This window comes from Triturus cristatus, chromosome 2_1 (genome assembly GCF_964204655.1).
Source record: "Triturus cristatus chromosome 2_1, aTriCri1.1, whole genome shotgun sequence".
Classification (NCBI taxonomy): domain Eukaryota; kingdom Metazoa; phylum Chordata; class Amphibia; order Caudata; family Salamandridae; genus Triturus; species Triturus cristatus.
The window spans coordinates 345,743,880-345,771,412 of record NC_140581.1 but is presented as its reverse complement, the minus strand read 5'-3'; the positions used below and the strand labels follow the sequence as shown (position 1 = coordinate 345,771,412).

The window sequence follows — 27,533 nt, the reverse complement described above, 5'->3', positions numbered from 1 at the left end:
CTGTTGTTATAGTTTTCATTTGCTGGTATTCTTTGTCACTACACATATTTAGAAAACTCGGGGACAGAAAGACTGATTGAGGAAACCAAAGTTTACATATGGAAAGATTCAGTTAACTGACCTTGTTACATGTATATGGAAGGATGCCTTCTCTAGAAGAGAAGAACTGCTGAACTGGAATGCTACTTTGAAAGCCATCTACAAAAAGAAAATGTTAGATTAGGGCACCTAATAGAATAGAAAATATAATCAGTTCAAAATAACATCAAGAGGAGAGCAAGATTTTATTCACAATTGTGTACCAACTGCAGGTGAATCAGGAGAACAAGGAACAGGCCACAATATCAAATATACAAACTGTGATTAACCGTTTATGAAATCTTTGATTCATTGAAATGTGTTTTTTTTATCATTATTATTACGACTTGTAGCGTGCAACGAATCATCCCCAGAGGGATCTCTCGGTGCCTTGGTGGCACACTACCGCTGACTTTTGACAGTTAGAACATCCATGCTTTAAGCTGTTTCTTAAACTGCACCAGGGTTGTGCAGGCTCGAATCTCGTCTGGTAGTCTGTTACAGTGGAAGGGGGCAAGATGAGAGAATGCACGCCCACCCATTTTAATTTTACTGATTTTCCAGGGACAGAGCAGTTTCCGATTATTCGATCTCAGTTGGCGCATGGGGACATAAGGAATTAGCTTCTTCATTATGTACGCTGGGCCCGTCCCTTAAAGTGCTTTAAACACTATAGACAAGAGCTTAAAAACTGCTCTCTTCCTAATGGGCAGCCAGTGCAATTGTCTCAAGAGAGGTAATGATGGGGTGTGTACCGGTTTGTTGAGAGCCAGCCGCGCTGCTGTATTTTGAACTACTTGCAGCCTCGATGATAGATTCCTCCCTCATTCCAACTAATAGTGAATTACCGTAATCTAGTCTACTAACTAGCAGTGCCCGTATTAGAGTCTTTCTGGCCGCAAAGGCGATCCACAGAAAAATCGTTCTCAATATCCGCATTATTCCAAAGCATTTGCCTGAGATCATCTTCACATGATCCTCCATAGAGAGTTTATTGTCAATCATAATTCCCAGGTTCCTTCCTGGGCTGCGTGCTTCCCCACGTTCTATAGGCCACCAGTCCGCAGACCATAGTTCCTCAGCCTTCCCAAACAGGAGAATCTCCATTTTGTTGCAGTTAAGCTGAAGGAAGTTCTTACTCATCCATGTGGCTATTTTTAACATACAGGGCTTAAACCAAGCTCTGGTTTCCGCGGGATCCGTCTCAATGGAGATTATCACCTGGGTGTCGTCCGCATACGAGATCGTCTCAAAACCGCAAGATCTAATAATGGCAGCCAGAGGAGCCACATAGATTTTGAACAAGGTAGAACTTAAAATGGACCCCTGGGGGACCCCCTTGTCCAATAATGTGGTCTGTGACACAAATGTATCCAGTTGGACACATTGTGTTCTGTTGGTCAGAAAGCATTGTAGCCAGGCTAAGGCCATTTCTCCTACACCAATCTCTCGTAGCCTGTCCAGCAGGATGCTATGAGAGATGTGTCGAAGGCCGCCGACAGGTCAAGGGGCACTAACATTGTAGGGATCCCCTTATCCTTATGACATCCTTATTGTGTCTGTGACTTCCGCCAAGGCAGCTTTGGTGCTATGCCCTGCCCGGAAGCCTGATTGGGAGGGGTCCAATAGATTATTCTGCTCCAAATAACCCGAGAGTTGTTGATTAATCAGTGTCTCCATGACCTTGGAACAGCACGGAAGGAAGGAAATCGGTCTATAATTTTGCAGGTTTGCCGGGTCTGTCAGCAGAGGTTTGATGTGCGCCTTCTTTCATTTCCTGGGGAATGTAGCCGCGGCCAAAGAAATGTTACAGACCTCCGAGAGCGAGGAAGATATGACCGGCGCTAGTTCTGACCGGATCTAATGGCAAGCCTGATTTAGTAAGCGCAAGTACAGACTCCACTTGCTCTGTGATGATGGTTACAAAAGAATCGAGCCTGGGTAATGAAGTATCAGTCCGGAGAGGGACTATCCCCTTCGATACCTCCACTGCACCCAAGGAACTATACTTTTTGTCGATCTTCTGTTTAAAATGGTCGGCTAAGTCATCACAAAGCCTTTGTGTAGGAGGGAGGGACTATTAGCCCTGGGGTTTGTGAACTCCTTAAGGATCTTAAAGAGCTCCTTAAAGGAGCTCTTTGCCTCCCATATTCGCGTGCCTAAATGATCTCTTCTTGCTGTATTACAGCTTTTTAAATAGACTCTATGTGCCAATTTATAGGCCACCTTATCCACCGACAGCTTAGTTTTTCTCCATTTCCTCTCGCTACCTCTACACAGGGCCTTTTTCTTTTTAAGGCATTCCGAGTACAAGGGGGCTGGGGCAGCCCTCTCCTGAGTGCTCACTACTCTGAGTGGGGTGATGCTGTCTAAGGTGTCGCTAATGGAGGCCTCCCATCTTTCTAGGGCTTTTTCACTTGCAGCACAGCTTTCAAATGAGGGGGTTCTGAACGCCGACTAAATGCTGCAGGAGTGACTTTCCTCCAAGCCGTACTTCTGACCTTCTAAAAGAAAATCTTAGTGCCAGATGATCGGTCCAAGTTAACGCCAGAGGAGGTTCTACTGATAAATCATAGATATTCATGAAAATGGTGTCCAGGGTGTGTCCTGCTACATGAGTAGGGTTGTGAATTCTCATAGAGAGACCTAATGACTCCATGGCCGACAGTAGACACTCCGAGTCTGCATTGGAAAGGTCCTCTAAGTGATGGTTAAAATCCCCGACAAGTAAAAAGTTGTCGGCTTGCAGGATATATGGGGCAAGAGATTCCAATAGTGATGTACAAAACAGTTTTTTGCTTTCTCCTGGGGGATGATAGACTACTGCCCCCATCCACCTAGCCACCTGAAAAGGTTCCAGCCGAAACACCATTAGTTCAATACTAGTGGTAGAGACCGTGTCCACCATTTTGATGTAATACGGAGAGCACATGGCTATGGCCAGGCCCGCCCCCTTTTTAACCATCCTATCTAATCCCGTAACTGTGTACTCCTCTGGAAAGGCGATTGCCAGGGCAGGTGTAGAATGGTTTTGCAACCAAGTCTCGGTAAGGAGACAGATGTCTGGCTTCAAATCTTCCAGGAAGTCCCAAATTTCTGTGGAATGCTTAGGGATAGATCTAGCGTTAAAATACAAACCCTGAAAAGGAGCTCCTTGTACTGGCCTCATCTGGTTTCTCTCCCCAGTGCTCTGCTCTTTTAATACTTGATCGCTTGAGGGATCAGAGTGAAGGGGGTCTAAAGTTTGCTGAATGTGTGTCGTAGACCACCCACATTGAGAACAGTTACAGCCTTGTGCCCCCCTCTCTACTGAGATATACCCCACACACCCCATACTCAAGAGTCTTAACCCTAAGATCCAACAGCAAGTCTTTTGAATATGTTAAGAGAGACATCTTGTACCTGTTTAAAAACGGGCAGAGTTTCCGGGCAGCCGGCAGCGTCCAGGCGTGGACTGATGCAGATGTGCTTGCCTTAGGCGCGCCAGCGGCGCGTCCGTGCAAGCGGTGAATTTATACCCCCAGAATCAACAACTAGAGCGCTAACCGCTCAAGATGGCCCCCATAAACAGCTCGCCTAGTTCTAAAAAGGCAGCCTCTTTATTAAATATGCTTTTCTCAAATGTTGTCAATTTACGTGAACATATGGTTATTTTTTAAAATGCTTCACAGTTATATTATTTACTTATAGAGCTGCATGACACAATATTTTTGACTCACTTTACTACATATCCTTAGTGGTATGGAAAACAGTGTTTAGTAGAAACACTGTTTACAACCTCATTATGAAAGCAAAGCTGTGAATGTAGTAATGTGTAATAAGAACATTTGTGCATATTTGTTATGCCGCATTTTGTTGTGATGGTGATGTGGTATATTGCCTTTGTGTTGGTATGCTGTGTTTTGTACTGTATTGGTGTGTTGTTTTGTTGATCCATGTTAGGTTTTTGTTTTAGTTTTATTTTCCTTTGTATTAAATATTAAAGTTCTGGTTACAAACAACCATTTAGTACTGGCTACGCAATAGTTAAACATTTTCAGATCATAGGTGTATCACACATGCGCTGAGAACTAAAAGAATGAATATGACTTACATGATCATAAAATTTTTCAGGGGAAGCAAACCTTTCACAATAATCATAGATTTATTCTTGAATTTCAAGGCTCAGTCCACTGACCGAGTCTTTATAACGATGTGTGCTGTTGTTGGGAAATATGTTTCTGCTATATATATATTTAATGCATGGTATTAGTTAAGCACATTTACTAAATGATACATACTTGAATTCTCTCAATACCCTCATTTACTCACCTTTTCTTTGTGTTTAAGAAAAGGGTATCCAACTTTGCACACAACATTGTGATTGGATTCACAGCTGTCTTTCTGGGAAAAGATAAAAGTACCTGATTTATTATTTCAAGTTTTTATCAGTTCAATCTGAACCAAATTAATTATTGTGATGAACATTGATTAATTACTCTGCAATCATATCTTTTATCTTCACTAGTTATATTTAATATGGGTAAAATGGATGAATCCACTCTCAACAATACCCCTCAAAAATAATAAATAAACTGTGTGTCTGACATAGGAAATATTCTAGTCATCAAACACTTTGATACAGAAAACCATAATCAAAAATTATTCTTGACGGTGACAAACACATTTTCTGAGTGAAAACTACAGAATATTTAACAATTGGTAATATTTATGATACTTTTTAATAGTTACCATGCATTAACCTTAAAATTACACAACTAAAACTATAATTTGAATTGTTTTTAAGAGTATGCATCCCTATCATAAATTTTTCCTGCAGAATATGTTGCACTTCTACATATTTCCAGACTTGCTTTCTGATATTTTTCATTGCAGCAATTATTTCTTTTGTCGTATATACCATACAGTATAAGTCTTGCAGAGAATAATCCTTACAAACAATAAGCATTTCAAATCTGCAATGTCAATGAATAAATAGTGGTGACAATACAAGGAAAACATTGGAAAGAGATGAAATACTCAAGGAATATTTGTAATTTGATTGCATGTTATTAATAAATGTCTAAAGCTATTCTAACCTAAATGGGTTCCTAGATGTAATGTATATATTCTAATGTGAGAGACTTGGGAATTTACATGAGGCAGTGATATGATGGTATGTGAGGGGACTACAGACGCCCATGTCTATTGTTATGCTAGCATTATAAACTAAATTTAAAAGTTAAGCTAGTAGTGTGATATGTTTGTGATTGAATTGTGCTCAGATTCCATTTGTGCATCTCTACTTGTTCTCTACTTTATCAAGCAGCATGGTGGATGTGTTGTTAGAGCTGATCCATTTCTAAGTACTTAGGGGCATATTATCAAGCACGGCGTTAAAAGTATCGCCGCTTTAACGGCAGAAAACTGCTGCTAAAGCGGCAATAATGGGCTTGATAATATGCTGCAGAGAATTCCAATAGAAGCCCATGTTGACACCAGAACATGGGCTTCTATGGGAATTCTCAAGGGCATATTATCAAGCCCATTGTCGCTGCTTTAGCGGCGGTTTTCTGCCGCTAAAGCGGCGATAATTTTAATGCTGTTTCTTGATAATATGCCCCTTAGTATGTTGGTTAATGTATAGAGTAGCAAGAGAGAAAACAGTCCAACACCTTTTTAAATTTAGCTGTTCATGTAATTCTTGATCTTAAGGAGTTTCTTTTTACATCTTGCGCACAATACTTCTTGCTTAACTATCCTGGAAAGTTCCAAGAACCATTATGGAACTGTACGTGTCGTCTGTCGTCTCAGGATACAGAGATTTGCTTCTGCAAACGCTGTAGCCAACCATCTGTATTTATAGTTTATCAGTTTTGGTATGTACATTAGGTCCTGAAGAAGGCCTAAGTGTATCTGCCAGTTCCACAAGACATGTAATCAGTCACACATGGCTGTGCTGCAGCACAATAGCTTGATTGCGGCAAATAATTTGCTTTGTGTAGTCTGTACAGGGCCCTGTTCCAATTGCAGGGTACATAAACTCTAATTTGGCTTCCATTAAGTATCTGTCATAATTATTCAGTAAGTATGCCCATTCTGCCTCAAGGTAATCTTTGTGCAATACAGTCTGATAGTATAGTTTGGCACTCATTAATGTCTGTAAAGAGTTAAGGTTATCAAGCAGAACGTTATATAGGGTGGTTATCATATTTTTGGGCTTATTCCCAGGTCTGTAGGTAATGTATGATAGGTGATTCAGACAATTTGATATCCAGCCTTCTATTTCTGCCATTTCAGATTGTTTCAATTGCAAGCACTACCTACGAAATGTTCCCAGCAATGAGAATTATATGCGTAGTTCATTCAATGTTTTGATCCTATTGTCCAACAACAACAGATCTATATATGTGATTCCTTCAGTGAATACTACTACCTCCTATACCTGGTGTATGCCACAAGGGTGCTTAGGAGTGTTTTATATGGTAACAAATATATACAAAAAAAAATCTATTTTGATACGAATAAGTTAAAAAAATGATTCTGAATAACCAAAAATAAATTTATATGGAAAAAATTCAAAAGATAAAGATGTTGTAAGTGTGTTATGATGTTATCATGGTTAGCCCAGTAGAACTGTTGTCAGCCTATCCAAAGAAATATAGGTTAAGTGGGATTTTTTGTATATATTTGTTATTGTTCCCCCCTTTCTCCCAGACCTGAAAGCAACCTATCGGGGGCACCCTGTTTTGATGTTGTGTTTTAAATGGTATAAGTTAGAAATAGGGGTATCTAGTTGGCAATGGTTTGCACCATTGTCCAAATAGGGACCCTTGCTTCTAGTCAGGGTAAGGGGGATACACTCCTAAAATAAACCCTGCTCCCCCCCTTGGTAGCTTGGCATGAGTAGACAGACTTATCTCAGAAGCAGTGTGTAACGCATTTGTGAACACATGAAGTAACTGTGAAAACACTACAAATGGACACCACACCAGTTTAGAAAAACAAGTAACCTTTATCTAAACAAGACCAAACGACAAGAATCCACAATACAGTATTAAAAATAAGACTTTCAAATAGTAGAAATAGTTCAGTTCAATGCAAGTTGTAAATGCAACACTTTTCTCACAAAGTACCTTAGGTGCGTCACGCAAAACAAACAAAAGGGTCGCAGGGAAGGTGATGTGTCAGTTCCGTGCTTCAAAGGAGGTGATGCGTCGGTTCCTTACTGCAGCGCCGGGGAAGAGATGCGCCTATTTCTTACTGCGTTCCCATTACGTTACGACAAGATAGTTCCTCGATAAGCAGCAACGATCGGGTGCGTTGCGTCAAAATGGCGTCTCGATGCGATGCGATGCGACGGTCCGGTATGATGCGTGATCTTTTGCAGCTGCACGGCAGGTGCTGCAACGGTCTTCTCGGTGATGCATCGGGACCCGATGTGGATGCGGCGCGCTTCTCCCTGGTTGCTCGGTGAGGCATCGGAACCAAGTGCGGATGTGGCAGCTTCTTCCTGTGGTTCGGCGATGCATCGGGAATCGGTGTGGATGCGACACGCTTCTTCCTTGTTGCGTCGATCTTCCAGCTCCCAGCGACAAACAGTCTCTAGCGGTCCTACACAGCAGCAGGCACCTCTGTGCAGGTTAGAATTCCCAGCAAGGAAATTCACGGAAGCTGGTGGTGAAGTCTTTGTGTCCCTGAGACTTCAGAACAGAAGGTAATCTCAGTTTCAAGCCATTGAAGATTTTGTCTCCAAGCATGTGACAAAGCAAACAGCAGAGTCCTTATTTTTTCCTTTCCTTGGCAGCAAGCAGCCACTGCAGACCAACACCCGACAGCAAACAGCACAGGGGCAGTATTCCTCATCAGTTTCTCTGGCTCTTCTCCTTGGCAAAGGTTCTTCTTGATTCCCAGAAGTGATATAAAGTTCTGGGGTCTGGGTCCCCCTTTATACATATTCTTTGTTCTCTGAAGACAGAGAGTGTCTGTACTGCAGCTTCTTGGCAGGAGGTGGAGACAGCATTGTTGAAAGCAGACCTGGCCCAGGAAGGTGAAAGGAAATCTCCTCCCCAACTCTAAATTCAACCCAGGTCCCATTCAGCCTAGCCCTGACTTATTAGACTGCTGGAGCCGCTGCCCTCTCCCAGCTCCTGTCATTCACAAGCCAGACATGTAATACACAAACCTAGCAGAGGCACACTGGATGGATAGGCAAGAAAATACCCACTTTCTAAAATACAGAATGTAAAAATCACCCTCACTAAAAGATGCACTTTAACATTCTGAGTTCAGGCACAATAACCCTTATTCTCCTATCTTGTTCCTCGGGCCAGTTATGTTTATAAGAAGTTATAAGCTAACTGCCCATTCTGGCCTATGGGAACAGATATCCTTGCAATAGTGTAATTGGCAGTATTTCACTATCAGGACATGCCACACACATCAGGGCATGTCCTACCTTACACATACAATGCACCCTGCTCACAGGGGTACCTTGGGCCTACCTTAGGGGTGACTAACATGTAGAAAAGGGAAGGTTTAGGGACTGGCAAGTGTGTGCACTTGCCAAGTCGACATGGCAGTCCCAGACTGCACACAGGCTCTGCAATGGCACATTTTAGAGGCCTCTTCTGTAGGTGGCACAATCAGTGCTGCAAGCCCACCAGCAGCATTTGATTTACCGGCCGTGGGCACACATGGTGCACTGTACTAGGGTCTGACGAGTAAATCAAATAACCAATCTTGGAATCACTAATCCATACAACCATTTACAAAAGGGAGCACTTGCACTTTGGCAATCTAGACCAGCAAAAACAGATGAGGCAACAACAAAAAAATGGAAGGGAAACCCTCATTAATAGTGCCAAGTTTAACACTATACATTCAGGGCCTCATTTATGAAAAGTGACGCATCGCTGTGTGAAAACAGCGATGCGTCACTTTTCATTGCGCCCTCCTTGCGACATGCTGGATGCGTCATATTTATAATATGACACATCATGTCGCAAGGAGTTACAGATACGTCAGTATTTCTGACGTATCAGTAGGCGCAAAAATGGCGCATTGCTGGAGTGTGTCACAAAAGTGACGCAACTTCAGCAATGAGTCATTTAACATGGGCAAGTCCCATTTCAATGTGCCTGCGTCAGTCTTACGCCTGCTGTGAGGCAGGCGTACGATATTGACGCATTTGCGTCCTAGAAGTGGCGCAGTGAAATCTCATAGATTTCACTGCGTCACTTCTACGAGGCTTACCTACGTCAGAACGCCCACCCTGCATACATTGGGGCAGATTTACAATAACTGACGCATCCCTGCATATCAGCAGGGATGCGCCAGTTATTGTGCGTCACGGCTCCGCCACCATGGATGCGCCGCATTTACAATGCGGCGCACCATGGGGCAAAAACCAGACAGATGCATGACGCATTTGTGCCGTAAAGGCAGCACATTGCTGGAGTTGCGTCGCAAGCACGACGCAGCTCCAGCAAGGCTCTTCATAATGCTGCGTCAATCCTTACGCCTGCTTCAAGCAGGCACAGGGTTTTGACGCAGCATGGGCTCAAAAGTGACTGAGTGAAATCTTGTAGATTTCACTCAGCCACTTTTAAGAGGCGTTCCTGCGACGGAACGCCCCCCCCCCTGCGCAGGAACGCCTACTTCTGGCGCAGGGCTTTACAACGTGACGCATCTCCCAAATGTGTCACGTTGTAAATACCCCGCAGCATGGTGCTGTATTTGCGCCGCCGCTGCGTCACAAAAGTGATGCAACGGTGGCGTAAAAGAGGTGCAAGGGGCTTGTAAATCTGCCCCATTATACCTGGCGCAGGTATAATGTGGCGCAGGGATTTACAAAGTGACGCATCTACCTAGATGCGTCACTTTGTAAATATGATGCAACATGGCGCATTTTTACGCTGCTGCTGCGTCACAAAAAGTGACGCACCGGCGGCGCAAAAGTGACGCAAGTGCTCATAAATAAGCCCCTCAGTTCCCTATGGGCTTGTTCCCCTTCATGCTGGGTGGTTCACAGTATAGGGTACATGCGGGCAGATTGGGTCTATATATAGAGATGTCAGGTTTTGACGCTCCATTCCTAAATGACCCAAAGCGGAGTGTGTTCTGCGTCTAGTAGTAAGTGTACCATCTGTGATAGCATTCCAACTAAGTAATATGTGCACAAATGGGGTATGAGTGAAGGTTCTGTAGGTTTAATTTAGGGCACATTGATCTGCACACATATGATTTGACATCTTCATCAATTATAGCCAAAGTATGAGAGATAATTACTTAAGGGATCATTCTAAGTATATAGTTACATCAGGGCGAAATTGTTATTGTAGTCACTCGAAATCTACCCCACACTGAAAATTCCAAAGAGGTCCAATGTGCTTTGTCATTATGGGTCTTACTTATCAGTGGGGCGTCAGACCTCTCTTTACTCATATGCCCAAGTATATAAGGCCCTTTGGAACTCAGCTTGTTGCATGATGTCCCAAGATGTCTTTAGTGGTGATGTGGCACACAGGGAGAGCCTCATATTTCCACACTACATTTTATAGCCTAAGAAGAGGGTAAACATTGCTATCTTTGTAGTAAGATTTTGAAGTGTCTAGAACAGTAATCATCCTGAACATGTCACCTGTAAATAAAAAAGTTTTAAACTGTCTGCATGGATTGTCAATTTGTTTGATGTAGGAGGACCATCTTGTTGACGCCTGTAAGGGCTCCTGTGTAAATAGGACAAGAGCAATAAGAAAGGCCAGCCTTCTGGATTTCGCATGTAAGGAGGAAATTGTCCAATAGAAACCGACCACTGTTTATTTGTTCCATTGTATTGCAAAGGCGCATTTGACCTTTGAAAAGAAGTCATGCCCTAAGCTCACTCACTCCATATTTTTATCAGGTAACACCATTCTCCTTCTTCAAATACCATTTCTGGTATCTAAGGAGACTGTGAAGGCCTGCATGTCCTAGAGAAGGTGGAATTGACCTCATGTACCTTACGCAGATGTGCCACACCTACCTTACCTAGGATCTTTATGTCTGTGCGGCAAGTGGGATGGGGCGACAGCTACTACATTCTTTGGTGTCTTTACCCCTTTTCAGTATAAGCTATCTAACAGCCTTGCTGGAAATGTGACCCAGGGTATCTGTCTTTTCAGCTTCTCTGAATGCTTCATACAGCATTGCCACTGGTAATTCTTTTCCAGCTTGGTAAAAGTTGTTGGGTAAGCCGTCTTTCTCTGGGAATTTAAAAGTAAAGAAATAGGCGATGGCTTGTGCTATCTCTTCTTTGGTAATCTCGCGTGTGAGTGGGTAAATGCAAGTCTCTTATGAATCCTTCTCTGGTTTGTGAGTGTTGTGAGTGATACAAGAATTTATAGCATGAGGCAAAGGCATCTGAGATATCCATTGAGTGTGTCGACAAGGATACATTCTCCCTTCATACAACTGCAGCAGCGATTTGTGATTCTCTTTGACATAGCTGGAATCCCTCTTTCACATATTCCACATTAGAGTTTTACCAGTGCTCAATCTGACTGTCTGGTGTATTTTTTTATTTTTTATTTTACAGAGTTTTATATAGCGTGAACTTGACCCGAGGGTATCGGGTATCAGAGCGCTTCACACGAGCACAAGTTGTGTTACTTGAGAACACATTCATTAGGTCTCGGCCTGACGTAGGCAGCGCATGCGCTGTCTCGTCATACGAGGCTTCTTGGAATCGATACGATTCCAGAAGCCTCCTCCCAGCTCCGCCTTAAGTTTTGATTTGTGCGCGTCCTTTTGCGTCACGAATTATGCCAAAGACAGTGCAATGATTGCACTGAAGGCATGCCACTCGCTGATTGTTGCAACCATGTCTCCTTTAATCCACGCCCTGCGGGATTGGATCTCTCATCAGCGGCGTGACACAGTAGGTTTATTGTAAGCTTGCTGCACTTTTTTTTTAAAGACATCGCATGCGTTTGTAATCGCGGGCAGCTTCAACTATCGTTTCACGGCGCTTTGTTTTCCGGCGGTTTTCTTTATGTTTCAAGCTAATAATTAAGTGTTAAATTCAATATGAGGACTCATGGAGAGAGCATGCCAAGCAGTAGGTGAATTCATGGTTCACGAACACAACTCAGGTTGCAAAGTAAAAGCTGTTCCTTGTCTGCTCAGTTTTCAGTGTCACACACCTGAAGCTGCAATACCCAGAGATAAACTGTACCGTTCATGAAAATGCTCAAAGTCAATGCATGCATTGGCCAGAAGCAGTGAGGCTCCATACCTGCAATAAGTGTTTGAAATTGAGCAGGTGCAGAAGACAGCTTCAGGTGTAGTTCAGTTTGCATCTACGGTGAAGTACTCTTCTGCTGCTAGTATTGCGCTTTGTGTGTTAACCAATGGGTGTGTTTGTGTAATTGGGTGTGGTGATGGGTGAGTGAATAAACTGCTGCTGGTGTACTCACTCTCTAATCACTCTCTTCTCACTCTCTACTACTCTCTCTCTACTACTCTACTAATCTCTCTCTGCTACTCTCTACTACTCACTCTCTACTACTTACTCTCTACTACTCTAACTACTCACTCTCTACTACTCTCTCTCTGCTACTCTCTACTACTCACTCTCTACTACACTATCCTCTCTACTACTCACTCTACTACTCACTCTCTACTACTCACTCTCTACTACTCTCTACTACTCTCTACTCCTCACTCTCGACTCACTCTCTACTACTCACTACTCTCTACTCTCTACTACTCACTCTCTACTACTCACTCTCTACTCACTCTCTACTACTCTTTACTCCTCTACTCTCTACTACTCACTACTCTCTACTACTCTCTACTACTCACTCTACTACTCTCTACTACTCACTCTCTACTACCCACTCTCTACTACGCACTCTATTACTCACTCTAATACTCACTCTCTACTACTCACTCTCTACTACACACTACTCTCTACTACTCAATCTCTACTATTCACTCTACTACTCATTTTCTACTAAACTCTATCTATTCTCTACTAATCACTCTCTACCACTCTCTACTACTCACTCTCTACTACTCACTCTCTACTAACTCTACTACTCACTCTCTACTACACTCTACTTTTTACTACTCACTCTCTACCACTCTCTACTACTCACTCTCTACTACTCACTCTACTACTCACTCTCTACGACACTCTACTCTCTACTACTCAATCTCGACTACTCACTCTACTACTCACTCTCTACTCACTCTCTACTACACTCTACTATCTACACTCTACTACTCACTCTCTACCACTCTCTACTACTCACTCTCTACTACTCACTCTCTACTACTCACTCTCTACTAACTCTACTACTCACTCGCTACTACACTCTACTCATTACTACTCACTCTCTACCACTCTCTACTACTCACTCTCTACTACTCACTCTCCACTACTCACTCTCTACTACACTCTCTGCTACTCACTCTCTACTACTCACTCTCCACTACTCACTCTCTACTACACTCTCTGCTACTCACTCTCTACTACTCACTCTCTACTACTCTAACACCTCTCTCTACTACTTTCTCTCTACTACTCTGTACTACTCTCTCTCTACTACTCTCTCTCTACTACTCACTGTCTACTACTCACTGTCTACTACTTACTCTCTACTACTCTCATCACTCTCTACTACTCACTCTCTACTACTCTCTCTACTACTCTCTCTACTACTCACTGTACTACTCACTCTCTACTACTCTCTATTACTCACTCTCTACTACTCACTTTCTACCACTCTCTACTACCCTCTCTCTACTACTCACTCTCTACTCACTCTCTACTACTCACTCTCTACGACTCACTCTACTACTCACTCTCTACTACACTCTACTCTCTACTACTCAATCTCTACTACTCACTCTACTTCTCACTCTCTACTACACTCTACTATCTACTCTCTACTACTCACTCTCTACCATTCTCTACTAATCACTCTCTACTACTCTCTACTACTCACTCTCTATTACTCACTCTCTACTACTCACTCTCTACTCATCTCTACTACTCACTCTTTACTAACTCTACTACTCACTCTCTATTACTCACTTTCTACTACTCACTCTCTACTACACTCTCTGCTACTCACTCTCTACTACTCACTCTCTACTACTCTAACACCTCTCTCTACTACTTTCTCTCTACTACTCTCTACTACGCTCTCTCTACTGCTCTCTCTACTACTCACTGTCTACTACTCACTCTCTACTACTCTCTACTCTCTAGTCACTCTCTACTACACTCTACTAATCTCTCTCTGCTACTCTCTACTACTCACTCTCTACTACTTACTCTCTACTACTCCAACTACTCACTCTCTACTACTCTCTCTCTACTACTCTCTACTACTCACTCTCTACTACACTATCCTCTCTACTACTCACTCTCTACTACTCACTCTCTACTACTCACTCTCTACTACTCTCTACTCTCTACTACTCTCTACTCCTCACTCTCAACTCACTCTGTACTACTCACTACTCTCTACTCTCTACTACTCACTCTCTACTACTCTCTACTCCTCTACTCTCTACTACTCACTACTCTCTACTACTCTCTACTACTCACTCTCTACTACTCACTCTACTACTCTCTACTACTCACTCTCTACTACCCACTCTCTACTACGCACTCTATTACTCACTCTAATACTCACTCTCTACTATTCACTCTACTACTCATTCTCTACTAAACTCTATCTATTCTCTACTACTCACTCTCTACCACTCTCTTTTACTCACTCTCAACTACTCACTCTCTACTAACTCTACTACTCACTCTCTACTACTACACTCTACTCTTTACTACTCACTCTCTACCACTCTCTACTACTCACTCTCTACTACTCACTCTACTCTCTACTACTCAATCTCTACTGTTCTCAGAGGATGACCTCTTACACCCAATACCTATGACTGGCTTAAATTCACTACCAGTGACTTGGAAACTCCAGTGCTTCTCCTCACTGGAGGGCGTTGCCGGGCTTCACAGCCTATGTCACTGTTGCAAGGTATTTACTGTCCACACCTCCGCCACATATCTGTCATCAGTTTCACAGTCACAGTCTCCCATCCTTGCTGTATTCTGACAGGCAATCAATCAATCAATCAATCATGGAATTTATATCGCGCACTACTCACCCGGAAGGGTCTCAAGGCGCTTGGGGGAGGGGGTCTGCTACTGCTCGAACAGCCAGGTCTTGAGCTGTTTCCTGAAGGCGAGGTGGTCCTGGGTCAGCCGCAGGTGGACGGGCAGGGAGTTCCATGTCTTAGCTACCAGGTAGGAGAAGGATCTTCCTCCGGCGGTGGCTCTCTGGATGCGAGGGACGACGGCGAGGGCGAGGTTCGCGGATCGTAGCTGTCGGGTGGGCATGTAGAAGGTCAGGCGGTCGTTGAGGTACCTTGGGCCCAGGTCGTGGAGGGATTTGTGTGCGTGGGTGAGGAGTCTGAACGTGATCCTCTTGTTGACAGGGAGCCAGTGCAGGTCTCTCAGGTGGCTCGAGATGTGGCTGTGTCGGGGGGCATCCAGGATGAGACGGGCGGAGGCGTTCTGGATACGCTGAAGTCTTTTCTGAAGCTTGGCTGTTGTACCGGCGTAGAGGGTGTTTCCGTAGTCTAGTCTGGTGGTGACGAGGGCCTGGGTGACAGTCTTCCTGGTCTCGGTCGGGATCCATCTGAAGATCTTGCGGAGCATGTGGAGGTTGTGGAAGCAAGATGAGGAGACGGCGTTGACTTGTCTGGTCATCGATAGGGAGGAGTCCAGGATAACGCCCAAGTTGCGTGCGTGGTCCGTTGGCTTGGGTGTGGTGCCCAGGGCCGGGGGCCACCAGGAGTCGTCCCATGCGGAGGGCGACGGTCCCAGGATGAGGACTTCTGTCTTGTCCGTGTTCAACTTCAGGCGGCTGATGTTCATCCATTCGGCGACATCTTTCATCCCTTCGTGTAGGTCGGCTTTGGCGGTGTCGGGGTCTCTGGTGAGGGAGAGAATCAGCTGGGTGTTATCGGCGTAGGAAATGATGTTGAGGTTGTGTTGGCGTGCGATGGCAGCGAGGGGTTTCATGTAGATGTTGAAGAGAGTAGGGCTGAGCGACGATCCTTGCGGGACGCCGCAGATGACTTCGGTGGCCTCAGAGCGGAATGGAGGGAGGCGTACTCTCTGTGTTCTGCCGGAGAGGTATGAGATGATCCATTCCAGAGCATTCCCCTGGATGCCGGTGTCGTTAAGGTGTTGGACTAGGGTGCGGTGGCAGACAGTGTCAAATGCTGCGGAGAGGTCAAGGAGGATGAGTGCCGCTGTTTCACCTTTGTCGAGCAGGGCTCGGATGTCGTCGGTGGCTGCGATGAGGGCGGTCTCGGTGCTGTGGTTGGCTCTAAATCCGGATTGCGATGGGTCGAGGGATCCGTTCGTCTCGAGGAAGGCGGCCAGCTGCTTGTTGACGACCTTCTCGATGACTTTGGCAGGGAATGGAAGGAGCGAGATTGGGCGGAAGTTCTTGAGGTCGGTCGGGTCCGCTGTTGGTTTCTTCAGTAGTGAGCTGAGCTCGGCGTGCTTCCAGCTCTCCGGGAAGGTGGCTGTGTCGAAGGAGGCGTAGATGATGTCTCGGAGGTGGGGTGCGATGGTAGAGGTGGCCTTGTTGAAGACATGGTGGGGGCATGGGTCGGTCGGAGATCCGGAGTGGATGGTGTTCATCATGCGTGTCGTGTCTTCGGGGGTCACTTTGGTCCATGTCTGGAGGATAGCGGCGGGGTGCGTAGGTTCGGTCGATGGGTGCGGGGGTGGAGCGCCGAAACTGTTGTGGATGTCGGCGATCTTGCGGTGGAAGTACGAGACGAGGGAGTCGCAGAGGTCCTGCGAGGGAGTGATGTCGTTGTTGCCGGTGCTGGGGTTGGAGAACTCCTTGACGATGTTGAAGAGCTCCTTGCTGTCATGGGCGTTCTTGTCCAGTCGTTCCTTCAAAGATTTCTTCTTGGTGGTGCGGATGAGCTGGTGATGTCTGCGGGTGGCGAGTTTGAGGGCGGTCATGTTGTCGGTGGTCTTGTCGAGGAGCCAGGCCTTCTCGAGGGTGCGGCATGCCTTCTTGGAGTCCTTGAGTTCGTCGGTGAACCAGGGGGCTTTCTTGCTTCTGGGCCTGGTGAGTGGGTTCTTCAGTGGGGCGAGGTCGTTGGCGAAGGAGGTCAGCCATTGCGTGAGGTCGAGGGCTGCTGTGTTAGGGTCCGTTGTCCTGACCGGTGGGTTCTGGCTGAGGGAGGTGGTGAGCTGGTCGACGGTGATCTTGCTCCAGTTTCTGTGGGGAACCTGCTTCGGGTGGTGGTGGACCGTGTTCTTCTTGAAGCTGAAGTGGACGCAGCTGTGGTCAGTCCAGTGGAGTCCGGTGCAGTGGCTGAAGGTGACGTGCTTGCTGGATGAGAAGAGGGGGTCGAGCGTGTGGCCGGCGTAGTGGGTGGGGGTGTTGACCAGTTGCTGGAGTCCGAGGTTGGCGAGGTTGTCCAGCAGGGTGGTCGTGTTGCGGTCGTTGTTGTTCTCCAGGTGGAAGTGGAGGTCCCCAAGGAGGATGTAGTCGGCGGAGGGGAGGGCGTGAGGGCTGATGAAGTCTGTGATGTCTTCGCAGAACTGTGCGCGTGGTCCCGGGGGTCTGTAGATGAGGGTGCCTCTGAGGGTAGTCTTGGGGTCGGTGTGGACCTGGAAGTGCAGGTATTCGGCGGTGTTGAATGCGTCGGTGGAGTCAGTCGAGATGCGAATGGTGCTTTTGTGAGCGATGGCGATGCCCCCTCCGGTCTGGTTGTTGCGATCCCTCCTGATGATCTTGTAGCCGTCCGGGATGGCTATGTCGATGTCGGGGGCTGAGGAGTCGTTCATCCAGGTTTCCGTGAGGAAGGCGACGTCTGGAGATGCGGTGTCGAGGAGGTTCCAGAGTTCCACGGCGTGTCTGTGGACGGAGCGGGTGTTGATCAGGATGCACTTGAGGTGGTTGCTGTTGTCCGTCTTGGTGGGCGTGGTGCTTGTTTGGAGGCAGGAGAAGTTGCAGGCTCGGCAGACGAAGGGTCCATGGGTGCGTCGCGGGGACGCTCGGTAGCATCCGGGGGCTCGGGCGATTTTGAGTGCGATGAGCGTAGCGAAGTCGTAGGTCCTGCGGGGGGGCTGGCGGGCGCGGGGGCCAGGGGGCTGGCGCTGGGCGCGGTCCAGGCGCGGACGGGCACAGACGGGCTTACCTTTGGCGCACCTTCGGCGCTCAATCGGCGCTCCCGCTGCGCGCGTCCGCTGCGCGGTCGCGGAGGAAGTTAAAATAAGTAAGGAGCCGGGAGGGAGGGTCAGCGGGAGGCGGGAGCGGGGTGGCCAATGGGCAGGGAGGGGGGGCGGGCCGGAGGTGGAGGCGGGAGTGGGAGGAGGCGCCTGGGGCAGCGGCGGCGGGAAAAACGGCAGGAAGCGGCGGAGCAGGCAGGAAGTCACCCGGTGCCCAGCCGGAGGTCAGCAGGTAGGAGGAGTGAAGGCGGCGGCGTGAGGAGCGGCCAGGAGGCAGCAGGCGTTACCTGGGAGGCGGGAGGCGGTATCCGGAGGCAGGCAGCGGCGTCAGGTAAGTGGCGGGAAGAAGATGCGGAGATCAGGCGTCAGGTAGCGGAGGCAGGTAAGTGGCAGAGCAGTGGTGGGGAGCGTCCGTTCTGTGAGGCACAGGAGGTCGCACTGGACAGTCCGCGGGGTCCCCCTTAAATAAGGAGCCGGGAGGGAGGGTCAGCGGGAGGCGGGAGCGGGGTGGCCAATGGGCAGGGAGGGGGGGCGGGCCGGGCCGGAGGTGGAGGCGGGAGTGGGAGGAGGCGCCTGGGGCAGCGGCGGCGGGAAAAACGGCGGGAAGCGGCGGAGCAGGCAGGAAGTCACCCGGTGCCCAGCGGAGGTCAGCAGGTAGGAGGAGTGAAGGCGGCGGCGTGAGGAGCGGCCAGGAGGCAGCAGGCGTTACCTGGGAGGCGGGAGGCGGTATCCGGAGGCAGGCAGCGGCGTCAGGTAAGTGGCGGGAAGAAGATGCGGAGATCAGGCGTCAGGCAGCGGAGGCAGGTAAGTGGCAGAGCAGTGGCGGGGAGAGTCCGTTCTGTGAGGCACAGGAGGTCGCACTGGACAGTCCACGGGGTCCCCCTTAAATAAGGAGCCGGGAGGGAGGGTCAGCGGGAGGCGGGAGCGGGGTGGCCAATGGGCAGGGAGGGGGGGCGGGACGGAGGTGGAGGCGGGAGTGGGAGGAGGCGCCTGGGGCAGCGGCGGGAAAAACGGCGGGAAGCGGCGGAGCAGGCAGGAAGTCACCCGGTGCCCAGCGGAGGTCAGCAGGTAGGAGGAGTGAAGGCGGCGGCGTGAGGAGCAGCCAGGAGGCAGCAGGCGTTACCTGGGAGGCGGGAGGCGGTATCCGAAGGCAGGCAGCGGCGTCAGGTAAGTGGCGGGAAGAAGATGCGGAGATCAGGCGTCAGGCAGCGGAGGCAGGTAAGTGGCAGAGCAGTGGCGGGGAGCGTCCGTTCTGTGAGGCACAGGAAGTCGGTTCCAGAAAGAGGGCTGTTTGTGTTGCCACCACATTTCTGCTGTGGCCCTCACTTGCAGTAGTCTCTCACCATCTTAGAGATCGGCGACCTATTGGGGATATAGTAGCACTTATGCTAGGTAGTTGTGGGACTCATTAGTGCTTGGGGCCTTCATTATTGATCCTTCTATCCGCAAGATGTGTATCTGTTTCCTGTCAGTGCCAGTGTAGAGAGGCAATTTGACCCAATTCTATTTCTCTAGCTTGGAGCTCACTTTGGTTGTGGCCATATTGTCACAGCCTAGCTCTGTCCTTTGATCTCTGATATCTTAGTATTATGCGATAGTCACAATTTCTATTTAAAACTAGTCAATTAACACCATTTGCCTTGTATGGCAATACAGTGGCAGTGCCATGTAAAGTTTTATGATTTAGGCTGAAGCTGATATTTAAAATGCATTCTGTGAATAGCAGCTAGTGGAGAGGTTTCAATTCTGATGTGCTATATTTGTAATAATTAACTAGAATGAGAGTTTTTGTCATGATAAAGCCACACACTCTATTACAGCAGTCAATGAGGACAAGGACCATAGCAAGTAATAGGGCAATTCAGAGACACACTTGCAGTTAGAGAATACCACAGCAAAAACTGATGTAGAAATATACTTTCTTGATCAGAGTGTACATTTATATGGACAAAACAAATTTTGAGGCAAATATGAACAAACGATTTACTGCTGCAGGGCGGGTGGGATCCTAAGATATGGGATCACATTACACATGGGGAGAGAAACTAGGAAGTAAGGATAGATCAGGAAGAGATCTCTTGGATCAAGAAAACAAACCACCAAAATCTCACTCTTGTATGAGAAAAGTCAGTCATATACCAGCTAAGTGTTTTCCAAATTTTTGGGAGCGTTATGTGGACTTTTGTGTCATCTGAACATCTGTGGCAGATGAAATCGTAGCTCTGATTAAGGCTGCAATATAACTGTTAAGGAGGGCTGGTTAAAGGAAATAATCTTGAGGCACACTGGAAGTTATTTGAGAGATTTTAGAAAAGAAAAGGTCAAATTTTAACTGTCGTTGTTGTATATGTATGTTATTATGATATTGTTATATACTTAGATCGGTTCCTTTAATTCTGTGTATGTGGAGCGTGGCATAGAATACTCTTTGTCTTTATCACGAGTTCCAATCCAGGGCGTCAGTTGCTACTGGTGTCCTGGAGAGGAAGTCGTACCGCCTGGCGCTCACCTGTTTCTTCTTCCTGAATAAATATATCTTTAAGTTCCATCTCGTTATATCATCATTACAGTTGTGTGCAGTTATTTAGGAAATAATTGAATCTGTTCTTTCTAAAGTAAAAGTGGACTCCAAACAGGATAGAAAATATCATGATCTACCATATCATACATAGTACTAGAAAATCAGGGCACAGTCTTTCGCCCATGGCAGACAGTAACTCTTTCCTGATTTTGACTAAGATGTTTTGGTAAATCTCTATGCTCTGACATCAACATCAAAGTCACTGTGGAGTTTGTTTGAAATCAAATAGGTAGAGAGTTTGCTTTCAGGGTTCTTAGGACCTCTCAGTCTATAATCTATCAAGATGCATTTCTTAGAAAGCAAATTCACAGTAACATATTTATGGCTATAAATGTCAACCCCTCATATTAGCAGATAAGACAGAAATACAGCAGTATAAGAAGTCAAGCTATTATAAGGGAAGCTCTAATGTACACTGCAATACTCCATGCAATGACAGACCAATGGAGAATTTTGTAACATTGCACAGATCTGTAGTTTAAGCATCAAAATTTACTGATTACCTTTTTTGTGGTGTTCTCAAAAGCACGGTTGAACAGAATAGAGGTCTGTAACAAACGGGTGTGCTGAGAGCTGTATGGACCTGGCCAAGAGTAGCTATCGTTTTACTATTTTTAACATAGAATGACATTCAATCATTGCAAAGCTTTAGTAATGGCAGCACTTCTAGTTTGGGACTGAAATAATTTAATGAAAGGCCCTATAAGTACCATCTTTGGGAACTAGGCCTTTTCAGCTCAGCGTATGTTGATACTGTCACTGTTTTTGTCAAAGATATGTTCTTAAGATGTCTAACTTTTTTATATCACTCCATCTTCTTTTCTGATGGGTTATGGTATTAATGATATATAAATACCCCTTGTTCCATACTCTATTCTGAAAAGCAGTGAAATTAACATTTGGATTACTTCTAAATGGGGCACGATGTTATCCGTTTGTGTCAAAAACAATTATGAGTTAGGCTTTTAAGACTTCACGCTTTTTTATTGCTGTTAAAATGAATTGTGATTTTAGATGTGTTTGATATTAAGAATAAAGTTTTTGCTTGTGTTTGATTGATGCTTCTGGCTGACACACTTTTCCCTATCCATAGTAAACATTATACATTTCCCATGCTCAATCAAATATTTCTAAGTCCAAGTTGGACCTGTCAGCTTAATGACGGTCTTCCCCCAAACCTTTTACCTTCTTCCTTCATTATTGCCGATCTGTTTTTGCTGCTCTTAGGACTCTATGCACTTTACCACTGTTAACCTGTGCTAAAGTGCTTGTGCTCACTCCTTAAAACAAGGTAACATTGGCTTATCCCCTATTGGCATATTTAATTTACTTAGAGGTTCCTAGTAAATTGGCAATACACGTACCCTGGGCCTGTAAATTAAATGCTACTATTGGGCCCACAGAACTTATTGTGCCACCTGCTTAAATATATCTTTAAACATGTATCAAACCTGCCATTGCAGCATGTATGAGCAGTTTTAAACTGCCATTTTGACTTGGCCAAATGACCCTTTTGCTAGGCCCAAACCTTCTTTTTTAATACCTCCTGCCCCGGACAGCCTAGAGTGAAGGATATTGTGTATTTAAAAAGTTGGACATGTACTTTTAACTTTTAGATGTCCTGGTAATGAAAACAGTTATTTCTCACTTCTGCAATGCCTACCTCTCCCATAGGATAACATTAAAGTTACCTTATTACATTTAATAAGCTGTAACTTCCAAATGGGAACAGGTAACCTGTTCGTGCTTGGTGTCTTTGGAACTGTACTGAAAAATCCTCTCTTATGGTAAAGTCGGATTTTAAATTATAATTTTGTAAAGGCCATTTTTATTAATTTGGCATTTCTGCCTTAGCCATTCAGTACTTCCAGCTTGTCTCTGGATCACATGACTGTGTGTGGGTGACAGTTGGGATTTGTGTATTCTTCCCAGACAGCCACACACAATAGAGAGCTTAGGTGGGCCAAAATGGGCCATCACTGGCAGGATGGACGGATGGAGCAGGGCACAGCCCTACGTACACATGAATTGGTTATGTCCTGCCACCATACAAAGGGCTGCATACCCACTGTAGATAGTCTGGAGTCAGGGCAGGAGAGGCAGGACACCTGTGCATTTCAAAGGAGGCATCTGGTATAAATATTGGACCTCAGACAGATACTCCTCAGTACACTTCTGGATCTGTGGAGACTCTGCCAGGCGGAACACTGCTGTGCTGCTAAAAGGACTGCCACTCTGCTGGACAGCTGCCCTGCTGGACTACTTCCTTACTGGACTATTCCTTTGCTGGACTGCTCCCTTGCTGGATTTCTGCCCTGCTGCCCTCTTGCCTTATTCTGATGGATTTGGACCTGTACCTAACCCAGGATTGCTAGAGTGACTCCAAGAGCTAGACTGCTGGCCTTCTGTTCAGAGCCACAGGCATATAAAAGACTCCCAACCACCTGAATCAGCACCCGGATCCAGCAGTAGCAAGCTCATGACCCCCAGGAGTTCCCCCTTAGGTCCTTGGAGCCTTGGCGTGGCCTCAGAGAGACTGAATTGAAGTTATTGGGCTCTTCATGACTTCAAAAGGGCCTGTTGGTGCCAAAACCTTGTCACTCACACAGACCACCAACGCAAAGTTCTGTCAGCCTGACTCTCCGTTCCACAGCATCAACCACTTACAGGGAGCACCATCGCAAAGCACTGGCCTGACTTTTGTGACGATAACATGATCTTCAGGCTACAATGATGCCTGTCTGCAGCGCCAATCCTGCTCTTCATCCAACATGAACGACCATCCGAAGAAATTCCCTTCACTTTTGGGCCCCCTCCACCATTAACGGAATTCTTTGAGCTAGATTAAAAAGGCAAAGATTCAGCGGGACTAACCTGGTCCTTGTAGTCAACTGGCACTTCATCGCAGTTCTCCTGAACTTGTGCCTGTCTCCTAATCTCGCTCAACCAGACATCCGCAAGTGGCGCTTTGGGTTTTTGGTCATATTTTCACTTAAATGTTTAAAATTGCATATCTCTGGTTCTACTGTTTTTTTTTTTGTCGTTTTGGGCTTGATTTATTCACTAACTGTAGCTCTATTTTTCTGAGTCTGTGTGGGATTTTTCTTGTGTTGTGTTTTCACTTTATTACTGTTTGAAGTTCTGCAAAACACTTTACGGCCTCTAAGTTATGCCTGACTGCTCTGTGCCAAGCTACCAGAGGGTTGAGCAGAGGTTAATTTGGAGTTTGCTTGTGACTTCACCCTGAAAAGCATTGTGGTGACTGTGCAGGAGAAAGGTTTCACTCCCCTCAACCAGTAACACAATTTCATATAGTCGACTCATGGACATAAAAGGTCAAATGTCCTTAACTTTGATCTTATGGCTGTTGTGTTTTACTGTACTAAGTCCATCAGTTTCGACATGTCTTCTTATTATGATTGTAAAGTAGTTACTAAAGCTTTTGAGGTCTCTTCCAAGTCCAAATAAATAACAGGCTTTCATAGCGGCTAACTTCATGGAATCATGGGAATCCACTTCAATATATGTAGAATCTCTTATATTGTCTTCCACTGACAAACTGTATGGACATCCTCCATGCACTTCGAGGCCACTCCTGGTGAAGATCCATAAATTGTTTCCAGAGGGAGTGATATAACATACTGATTACAATCCCCGATATTTAGTGGCTGCACTATATTCAAATTCTAAACTTTATCACGTGAAGTTTTACTGACCATTTTGAGTTGATACATATTGCTGCAGAGGTCTGCTTTCCACTAGGGTTGGGTATTAAAATTAAAGGTCCCTTTAGCAGATTTAGGAGCTTCTGTTTCCCTCATGAAAATAACTAATGTCCAGGGCTGTGGTTGTATTTTTCTGATTTGTTATATCTTGTTTTTATTTAACTCTATTTGAATATTTTGGTCAACCATTTCTAAACCATTATATTTTTATGTCATATCTAAAATCAGACAATTTATAGCCTATAAATAAGGAAGTGCATGGTTTACAGGGATATGACTGTGGTTATACAGACTGCATTGCTATGCTCCTCACAGAAGCTTGTGCCTCAACACACTGTCAAGATAGTTTCAGCAGCAAACATTTGTGATTCCACGTCAACTCAAGACCAAGATCCTTAGATATTTTAAAAAATATAGTCATATATAATGTCCAGGATTACAAGACATCTATCAAAATGTACTGGAAAAACACCAAGACTAGAGCTCTCGGTCACCTTCTATAAGGGATTCTTCCCTTGCAGATCACAATCGCTTTCTTGGTACAACAATACTGTTTCACTTTTGGTTTGCAAAATGGCACATCAGATGATCATCTCCAAATGTAATTGGCCACCTAGTCTGTTGGCATTGACAATTACAGTAGACCAAAAACTGCTCTCAATGCCACATGGGGCATCACAAGCTTAAACAAAATATGTACAGCTCTCTTTCAAAAATCGGGTAAGACTTAAGGGCATACAGATTAATGAAGAATTCGATTTTTATCAAAACATTCTGCATACCAGGGCTCATTAACACAGAAGAGCTAAGAGCCATAAGAATGGAAACCTTGTGAACTGTTCTGGTACAGACCCTAGAAGCTGAAAAAATAAAAAGAAACATCCATGCAGAAGGAGTAACAAGAACTTTTACTCATTCAGAGGAAGTCAAGACAAATACCTTTGAAGACAGGATACATGTTTAGGGTTTCCTACAGAGAACTACATCAAATCCTCTGAGATTTCAGCATTTTATTAAATCAGGCTAAAGCTTATGATTTTCCAAATCCTCAGAGAAATAACACTTTAAAATATAAATATCAAACAAATAATTGGATCAGCTAGTAGGGATATGCCTCTTCCCTTTCCATAAGGCAAGATATGTTACACTTCTGAGTAAGATGTGTGATCAACATATTCTTTGCCTTCTGTTACTAATCGTTCAATGTTCAAGAGCATGGAAAACAAATCTAACCTTGTAGACACTTCTACCATTCATCTGCCTCTGTAATCAAGATTCCAGTTTCAAAACACTTATGGGAAAAGAGAAAAGTGGAGGAGGGGAGGCAAATCAAGAACAGGCCATTGATAATGCTTTCAATGATCCAATGAGACCAGGTGTTACACATGTTTCTGTTACAGACGTCACCTGGAGGATGCAGGATGATTAACCTAGCAACCTAATTGACAAATGAGATAATGCATATGATCTTATCAATGATGCCTACAGGCAAACACGGGCAACACAAGAGCTCCAAGGGGCATGTCTACTAAAAGCACTATTGCTTTCTCTATTTTACATGGCAGATTCAACCCTTTTAGTTTGCAATGCCACATATCAAAGGCTGAATGGCATACCATTAACTGAATAACATTTGGTTGCAGGGGTCATGTATAACCAATACGACTACTAATTAATTTTTCATTATCAGGGATGGTGTGAGCGATCTAAAGCTTAGTGTAGATGACCAAGTACTAGGTCATGCATACTGAATAATATTTCTCAGCAAATAGGCGATCTGGGAGAATGTCATGGGATTAGTGATAGAATGTGCATTATCAATAGGCTGTCCTGTTTTAGGTTTAAACCTATAATAACTGATAAAACCCCACTGAAAGAGAAATAGCCCTCACCAGTGAAAACATATAAACACTGAAAAAACACCTGCACACCCACAAATTAAATGCCATTCAAAGAAAGGAAAAAGAGAATGAAATAGTTATTTTTTTCTACCTATAGGGGCCAATACAATGTGACTTTGTTATACAAGCTAGCAGTAAGAAAGACTGGGCTATCATTATTCTGCTTGAGTTTTGTTGTGTAGGGATGCCACTAAAATATTGTTTCTTTTTCCTTTTGCTTTTTTCAGTTTTGTGGAAAAGAAGATCTGACAGAAGATATCCATGAAAGTTGGGTTTGGCACATGTTGGTTAAGTGATGATGAATGCTGCATTGGGTGGCAGTAATAAGTCATGTCTCGTAATGGGAATACAGATAAGTGAGGTTTGTGGGTAGAGGGGTTTGAAGGAGGTGCTGAAATGCCAGCCACAGGCACAGGACTATTTTAGTCTGCACCAATGGTATGAAATGAACTAAAATGATAAGGGATAAGTGGGAAGGTCATGCGAAGGACATGACAAATGATTATGTTAAACTGTAAGACATAGGTATCTCCATACAGTGAAACGGATGGAAGTTTACTTCTTTTATTAAGTGACTTTAGATCAAGCTGCTTAGTGAGTGAATGTATGATACACCCGCCAGAACACTATCACAGACAAATAGGTACCCAACTGTCCCAAGAAGTACAAATTAATGAGATGTGTGAAATATAGAAATTATACTGGGAAAAAAACCTATTCATCTTCTTGGATTTAACAGACATGCACAATGCAACATGACAGGACAGTAGTATATGCGAGTGTCAGATGCCTTACCTCAGTTCCTGCAAAAACAATATTTGGTGAATACTGAATGGTGACTCTGGCATTATAGGCGCTGTCTTTTTTATTCTCAATGGATAACATTAAATAGAATTTTTCATTTGTTGACTGCACAATGAAGGGAGAAGAGCTGCAACAATTAATAAGAAGAGAAGGAATAAGCTCTTTATCATACATTGTGAGTGCAAAATAAG

General features: G+C 45.1%; 1 protein-coding gene across 2 annotated transcripts in view; it reads right to left on the bottom strand.

Annotated features, from left to right (window-relative positions):
* The window catches only part of ITGA1 (integrin subunit alpha 1), an 880,323-nt gene that overhangs the window by 126,357 nt on the left and 726,433 nt on the right, over positions 1–27,533 (bottom strand). For both annotated transcript variants that reach the window (XM_085631246.1, XM_085631248.1), the window contains exons 20-22: positions 27,334–27,469; positions 4,390–4,461; positions 122–198 (exon numbers count right to left, since the gene is read on the bottom strand). In XM_085631246.1, the coding sequence (XP_085487372.1) occupies positions 122–198; positions 4,390–4,461; positions 27,334–27,469 (285 nt within the window). The remainder of the gene's footprint in view (positions 1–121; positions 199–4,389; positions 4,462–27,333; positions 27,470–27,533) is intronic.